Raw genomic sequence first — 8,657 nt, 5'->3', positions numbered from 1 at the left:
CGCTGTAATGTGCATGTATCCCACGCCATCAATGACTCAAAAAAAATTCCAACATTAAGTGCAGAGACAGTTGTCTAGGGATAGACGTATCGATCTAAGAGACTTTATGAGAGAGGGTCATTGGTCTAAGCCAAGACATGTAAATTTAAAGAGACCTGCCCCATCAGAAGATTTCTCTTGCGTGAAATTGTTAAGGTCTTCCATGATTTCCAACTTTAGGCGAGCTATCGTTGTCAGCAAGTAATGCTATGGCTGTAGTAAATGCCTGATTGTTAGAAAGGACAAGAGTAACATATTTGTTTGGCAGCTTGAGTCTTGATGCTTAATAATCTCAATAACCATAACTTACTTTACATAACTCTCTGAGCAACACACAAAAGAATTCACACCACTTCCATCATGCCATAATACTCACCGTGAATCTCAACTAAAACATATTACATCATGACACGCACAGCCACGCGATTGCAGCACACGGCTGTAGCCTGCACAACGCGACGCACACCAGCACCTATGCACGCTTAGCATGTAGCGACCACACGAACACGCACCGACACACTGTGAACGTTTAACGCACGCACATGACGCACGCAGAGCGCATGTGTACGACACCACGCACGCACGGCACCATACGTGTACGTGCACGCACGGCAGCGCATGTGTACGTGCACACGCACGCCGCACGTACATACGCACGCATGCACGCAAGCACACACGTACGGCATGCACGCACGGGTACGGACACCGCACCACGCACGTTCGCAACATGAGTTCACACGCACGGCACACACGCGGACGTGCTCACACCACGCACACATCGCACGCATGCACCGTACAGTCATGACCACACGACGCGACGCACGCATGCCATGCACGCACGCACGCACTTGTTACGGTGCACACGCACGCACGCACCGCCACACGTGGACGTGCACACCACGACACGCCATAATATCATCTGTCAGCGCGAATTAGGCTGGTGTACGACTAGGGCTCTCTGCAGGTCATACATGTACCTTACCATACATACATAAACTCTCGCAATACCACATATTACATTAACTCCTCAGCACACACAAAAGACATGCAAACACCCACTTCCCACTCTATCCCGGTTGTGCACATGGGTACGCGGATAATCTTCACCTCTGCAGATGTGCTGCCCTCCAGCGGCAACTGTTTCTAGCGGCTAACCCCATTGCCATATATTTGAATTGTAAAATAATGGGGGTAGGCATTATAATATGATAACTGGCAGTTAGAATACTATAATACACTATTGTAATAATTTATTGTTACGATGTAACATGATTAATTGAGAGGCTTCAAACATATAGCGATGTATGGATTATGGCCAGAATTTGAAGTAACTGTGAAAAATACAAGACACGATTTATAATGGTCGTGTGGCATGATTAACATATGGTAACAATTTATTGTGACCATGGGCGATTACAGTTAAATTACGAAATTTCCGAATTATAAATAGTGATGTATAGTTTATGGTAACAATTTAAAGTAACTGTTCACAAATAGAAGATAGACGAGCAGATTTGGACTTTTCATTCAAACAAATTGCAAAAGTTTGTTTTATTGTTGATTCTTGTTTATTAGGTACTTCTTGATGCATATCCAAAATGGGACACAAGTTTCAACCCAGAAGTTACCTAATTTGCATATTTAAAAATGGCCGTCATTTTCAGATTTGGAGGTCAATTATCTCTCAAACTATTCATTTTCAGCCCAATAACGCTAATATAGGTGAATAGAAACATGGCCCAATGAATTTAAAATACATATTTAAAAGCCCAAATAACCTCTCTAAACAGCTAGGTTCAATATGTCAAAAGTATGTCAGATAACACATTTTTAAAACCAAAACAAGGAAAATTACAAGCATTTAATCAAGTATGAAAACCACCGTTCAATTGCAAATAATTATATAAGCACACATTAATATATCAGGAGTGTATCAATATTGATACACTCCTGAATATATTACATTAATCTTTTGGATACATACTGTGCATTAGTACTCAAACATATCCAATGGTATGTTTGTACAAAGTCTGTCTTGACACTTTCCACAGGCTTCATTGCAGAACATCCCGTTCTTCTTGCACGAACATATCATTGTGTCACAATACTCTTTACATTTGCAACGTATTATCTTCAATAGCGCATCAGAAGCTGGCTTGTTGTCCATTCTCTCGGGCATCAAACTTTCACATTGGGTATTCCAACCCCAATCTTTCGGTTTTATTGCTACGTTTCCTATCCATACTTGAGTCTGTAGAAAACTCTATAAGAATGATACTTGGAAGCATCTTCTGTCGGTGGCAACCTTTTGATGTCGACACTCTTGAGGCTCTTCACAACCTTGTCACCAAACATCTTTCTACGTAAACTAGTCAAAGTGGTACCTTGTCCACCATACACACATACCAATGCTTTGGCCCCAGCATCTCTGATTTCATCATGGCTAGATGAACTTGACATGAAGCATTTACCTATCAGCATTAGTTCGTCCGATTTCTTAGCCCCTAGCACACAACCTTTGCCGATCCCATGGAGTCCAGAGAGCATGTAGAAATGGTAGGTATGTGCATTGCCAGCTTCCTAAAATTGCACAAGTCGTCTGGATGTTCCACAGTGGTCTCTTAATTGCACTCTTCTCTGACTTCATGAACAAGCTGGTACCTGCATGGTTTATGGTGGTGGCACAAGAGCACAAGGATGTCAGTATCCTCTGCAATGACAAATGTCGTCTTGTACACGGCCATGTTCACGGCTGTCTGGACAATCAACAGATCGGCGTCGTCTTCTGCATGAATGGTTTCGATGTCCTGTTTCCTCATCTCATCAGATAGCATGTTGATGAACTCTTGTTTGTTTGATTTGTTCATTAGGAATGTCTTCTTGTCTATCTTCAATGGTAAGTCAAGCGCTAGTTTTACTTTTGCTGACGATTGACCCACTGCACGTCATTGGTGTGTCACTGTCTTGATTGTTTCCTGTGAGTAGCCATCATACACAACTATTGGGTGGGCATACTTTTGCACCACACGTATATATGTGTTGATTATTTGTCTATACATATCCCCCTGTGACCATGGCAAACGCTGTAGAAGAGAACCACCATCTAAAACATTGCATTCTGCTTCTGGAATATTAATGTCTTGTGTGTCACTGCAGAGTTTAGAAATAGCATCCGAAAGTTTTGGTTTTGTAAGAGCGTTTAGTAGGCCATGCTTTGTAAAGAAGGATGGTGGATAAAGCGACAGCTCGTATCTGAAACCCTTATTTAGATCGATATCAGTGTTATTTGCTATGATCAGGAATCTCTGAAAGAGCAGCTGTGGAGCGACAACCAATTCCTCTCCATCGGAAATCACCTTCGCTCCCATCACTTTGACTTGGTTCTTTTTCTTGAAGACATATTTTGTAACCTGCTCGCCTTCCATGCTGGTAATGATGGACTTGCCTATATCTTCAGCCATGTGAGCGTTGGACACACTTGAGGCAATGCCTGTTGATATGTCATACAAGTAATCGCTCTTTTTGAACGGGTCATGGCTTTCAAGGTATTCAAGAATGATTGCCGTATCTGCCATATCTCGCTTCATTGCACTTTGACTGAGTTCACTGGTCGTGTTCTTGTAGCTACTGAGCTTCTCCATCTCGGTTGTTATCTGTGCATAATCGGACACCGTCAGCAGCCACCATGTCCGTTGCGTCTCGTCCATCCCTCGTCCATGCGTGATTCCACCCTTGCTCTTTAGAGACTTCATTAAAACCTGCTCAATGATCAGATCTGTTGTCAAAGCACCCCAGAATCGATCGCTACGTCTGACAAACATATTTCCACCCATGAACTCTTGAAAAACACTAGGGTTTTTTTCCTCTAGGTTCAGCATGCCCTGCAGGAACAGATGGACGGACTTAGCATAACTGTTGTGCCCACTTGCTGCGAAGTATGGTAGCATTTCCTTCAAGGACTTCAGGTGAAGCATGAAGTTGCCAGTGCGTTGAGCCTTCAGGTCAATTCTCAGAAGATCAATTGTTTTCATATACTGCAGCCATAACTTCCCTGTTGGTGTTGCAGATATGTCAAGCTTCGCTTTCTGGAAAAGCTGATCGAGTGCTTAGATATCAACATCATTTGTTGCAGATACATGTGTTTAATCGCCGAAAACCTCGTCAAACATTTGCAGAGCATGGACCACTACCTGTTCATTGGTTTCTTCTGTTGATATCTTCTTCAAAAGGACTGCGTAAAGCACGCTATCCACCAAAAAGTGGCCCCTGACTGCTCTTGCATACGCCTTCCCGCTGAGCATATGTGTGACTGTGTTACCGGCGAAGGCTAGCGAAGGCTAGCTCGACCACGCGACTTCATGAAATGGCCAATGATTCCGAGAAACGACATCAGTGTATAGAAGGCTCCAAGTATAAGGATGACATTGCTCAGCTCTTCTTCTTGGCTGATGATCAGTTTGGCCTTCATCCAGAGGGGCTGGTCAAACGTTACTATCGGCTGGACGTTGTACTTCATACATTGATTGTTCACAAACGTTAGTGTTGAATATATGCAGCTCATGTCGGTAGGGTCTAGATCTATCATTGGAAGGAAATGGAAAGACGCCTTCCCTTGGTGCTGTCCATGTGTTACTGCTTGCATGAAGCCAGACCAGATAGGTCTTAATCTGTGTGGATACGAGATCTTCCAAAGTAAATCAAGATGTCGTCTTGCATCTTCGGCAACTATATCTTGTATGTGTTCATACAGAAGATTCTCACCACATTTTCCCAGCTTCCGAAACGGTAGTATTTGTAGACTTGAAGTGTGTTCTTGTAGACTGGACTTGTCTCTGGGGATGGTACGGTCGGACTTGACTGCCGCAATTGCTGTATACATAAGCCCCATGCCATGATACGTTCCTCTGCCATCAATGGTGATGGTGTTGTGATCAACATTGTCAGCTATAACGTGACAGAAACTACCTTGTAGGTTGGAAAAAGTATCACTCTGATGTTTCGCAGCAGACGCTTTAAACAGTAGTGCTTCGTCATAAGAAAGACAAAACCTTGGTGAATACGAAGGTTCTAAGACATTTTATCGTTATTCTAGACAATTGCTGTTACTCAGTCAAGCAAAAATGGTAGGTATCATGAAAGTGGGGAAAACACTGGAAAATTCTCGCAATAGTTACTTTAATATAGATGACAATATTCAGAAAAATTGTTCACGTTGAGTCAAACAATTGACTGAACATGGAATATTTTTCTAAATCTGCTCGTCTAAGATGACAGTTATAACATATAATGGCATAATTAACACCTGGTAACAATTTATTGTTAGTACGATGGGTGATAAACTTTCTTCCATCTGTTATGGTAACAGCTAGTTTAAATTTACTCCTGACTAACATATATATAGTAATGTATTGTGACCGTGTTGTAGCATTTTTAACCAATTATTTAAGCATGTCAGTGATATGAGCAATGGTACTAACAATTTAACGTCACTGTGACAACTAACGGATATAGCGGAATTTAAGATAACTGTGAAACACACACCTGAAAAGTATGGTTGTGTTTGTGTTGGTATATGGTTATGCTGTAATATAACACAAAAGAAACGATGGAACGAAAGAAGACGACGGAACAGCGATATTTCCTTACTGCTTAAAGCGCTCGTGAAGGAATGGAATGAACGGCTTTACAATACATACTCGCAATAACGTTATATTTAGCGCACTCTATATGGCTTTAACATTGCACGCGTCTTGAATGTCAGACATTGGCGAACTTAGATGGGGGTTCGCGACTTGGGGGAGGGGGGGGGGTCGCGACCTCGCCACTTAGTGGGTGGGGCGTACAGATTGGGGAGGGCGCAGAGCAAAGGTTTTGATTTCGCCCGTGCTTCCATTTCCGTTGCGTCTAGGCGTTTCCACTAAAGTTGCCAAACGTAAAAAATTCCAACATAATAAAAAATCGACCATTATTTTATGGAAAATTGACTAAAAATAGTGCATCGAAATAGTACGCGGATTGTTGCGCCAGTTACTCTTTGAACATCATACGCTGTTAACAAATCGCCAATTCGCTGCATTTCCCGCGAGCTCCGCCCACTATTAAAAAATACTGCTAGCATCGTGGCATGATGTATCCTGAGGACGAAAGAGTTAGTATTTTGATTTCGATCTTATCGATGAAGCAGTAAGGCGAAATTAAGTGCAATGCATTTCAAAGTAAGCTACTTCATTACCATTAATATATAGTATCTAATCATTTCTGAGGAGCTTCTCTTTATATAAAACAATTAATACTGATCTCCATCTTCACTCATCTAAGTCACCACTTAGCCTATATCATATCACCCTAGTCCGCAAACTCAGATCGTATAATCGCTTTGCCTAATCTAGGGCCGGTATTACCACCCCCATTACTGGGTCGCTCCTCGGACTAATGCCACCCCTACCATACAATCCCCACATGGCATTGTCATTATCAAGTATCCAGGAACTAGCTAAAGGTAAATTGCTTGCTATATAAGGCAGGAGTTGTCTACTATAGACTATAAGGGGTATACTAATCTCTAGGCAAAACGTTCTGAGGCTTCGTATAGTTACTTCTCCCAGAAGCACCTCTTATATCACGCACACCTGACTTTCACACGACCGTGAATTTCTGACTACTCTCGGAACTCGAAGTATCACAGATAAGAAGGTACTCCTCACCATCCAGATAGAACAGGTCGGTACCGACGGTCTGCCATGGTCCCGTGGGTATTTCGTACTGCAGTAGTGGTTCTGGGCTTTGTGACTTCTGGGAATGCTGACAAATACCACACGACTTTATCATGTTCTCTATGTCTGCATTACAGTTGTTCCAGTAAACACAGGTACGAGCCCTCAACCTGGTCTTGTCGATACCCTGGTGAGACTCGTGAAGTTTCGAGAGAACGTAGCTCTGCATGCTGTCTGGAATCATGACACGTTCTCCCTTCATGACGATACCATCGTGGACAGTAAGTTCATCTCTGTATGCCCAAAACTGGCGTAGTGCAGGTGGTAGCTCGTTCCGTCGGTCGGGCCATCCCTGCACGATCACCTTCTTCAGAGCATGAAGTGTACCATCAGCTTGGGTCGCTTCGCGCAACTCATCCTGTTTCTGTGTACTGAATTGCACAAGTTCAACTTTGACATCTAGGTCAATAGTGTCGTTCTCTCCTCCAGGAGATCGAGAGAGAGCATCTGCCATCAATACTTCCTTCCCCGGCTTGTACATTATCTTCACGTCATAAGTCTGGATTCGCAGTAACATGCGCTGTAGTCGCTGAGGAGCTGACGAAATGTTCTTGAGATGTATCATTTCAAGCAGCTTGTGGTCCGATTCCACAATAAACTGCTTTCCGTACAAATAAGTATGGAATTTCTCGCATCCAAAAACCACCGCCAAAAGTTCACGCTCTATATTGGCATATCGCTGCTCACAATCACTCAAGATTTTGGACGCGAAAGCGATCAGCTTGTTGTTTTGGATCAGAACAGCTCCTAGACCTTTGCTTGACGCGTCAACTTGCAGGATAGATGGCTGCTGCGGGTCAAAATAGCTGAGAGTTACCTCTCTACAGATGAGTGTAATCAGCTTGTCATATGCTGATTGGTGGGAGGGAGTCCATTCGAAGACAACACCCTTCTTCATTAGCTCTCGCAGTGGCGCTGTGTGCTGGGATGCATGAGGCAGGAACGGTGATAGGTATGTCACCATTCCGAGAAACTCTTGCAACTGTTTTGCATTCTTCGGGTATTCCATCTCTCTAATCGCCTTGACCTTGTCAGGGTTGGGGTGCACTCCATTGGCATCATAGACCACGCCAAAGAATTTCATGGACGGTTTGTTTATCTCGCAGGGTTGAATACGAGTCCGCTCTCCTGTGCTACCCTCATGACGTTGTGCAGATTGACGTCATGATCAGCTTGGTCTTTCCCGAATACAGCAACGTCATCCGCTATTCCAGTCGTGCCCGGACACTGCTCCAGTATGTTGTCCATGCACTCCTGGAATTCATCTTGGCTGACATTCAGGCCAAATGGCAACCTCTGGAAGCAAAATCGACCAAATGGGTTGTTAAATGTCGTCAGGCAACTTAATTCGCTGTCAAGTTCTATTGACCAATATCCGTGGCGAGCGTCCAACTTGGAGAAAGTGGTTGCTCCCGCGAATTTGTGGGTGATCTCTTCAAGTGTCGGCGTCTTATAGTGCGGGCGTTTTATCGCCTCGTTAAGGTCCTTCGGATCAAGACACACCCTGAGTTTGCCGTTTGACTTCCGACTGTACGCCAGACTACTGACCCAGTCTGTGGGCTCAGTGACCTTAGTGATGACTCCTGACTTCACCATACCGTCAAGTTCCTTCTTGAGCTCATCTCGCAGGTGAATCGGACATCGTCGTGGGGCGTGCACCACTGGCGGGACGGACGGGTCTACAGTTATGTGAAATGTTCCCTTGAAGTGACCAATACCTTCAAACCTGTCTGGATACATTCGGACCAAGTCCTCCTTTGCAGTCATGTGAGGAGTTTCACTGTTTTTGTTGACGGCACAGTTCAATGCTACCAGATGTAGGTCACGTGAGGTGGGCAGACCCAT

The 8,657-nt window shown here is 43.8% G+C and overlaps 1 protein-coding gene across 1 annotated transcript; it reads right to left on the bottom strand.

Moving 5' to 3' along the window:
* Window positions 1–7,907: 7,907 nt before the first annotated feature.
* Window positions 7,908–8,657, bottom strand: LOC106806099 (uncharacterized protein K02A2.6-like). Its single transcript, XM_014807953.1, has one exon. It carries the CDS (start codon window positions 8,655–8,657, stop codon window positions 7,908–7,910), a length of 750 nt encoding a protein of 249 aa, XP_014663439.1.

The sequence above is a fragment of the Priapulus caudatus genome, unplaced genomic scaffold (genome assembly GCF_000485595.1).
Source record: "Priapulus caudatus unplaced genomic scaffold, Priapulus_caudatus-5.0.1 Scaffold142, whole genome shotgun sequence".
Lineage (NCBI taxonomy): Eukaryota > Metazoa > Priapulida > Priapulimorpha > Priapulimorphida > Priapulidae > Priapulus > Priapulus caudatus.
This window is presented reverse-complemented; position numbering and strand designations above follow the sequence as displayed.

Bases quoted from the DNA above. Each gene is read 5' to 3' on its own strand.
- LOC106806099 (XM_014807953.1), bottom strand. From the start codon at position 8,657: ATGGGTCTGCCCACCTCACGTGACCTACATCTGGTAGCATTGAACTGT.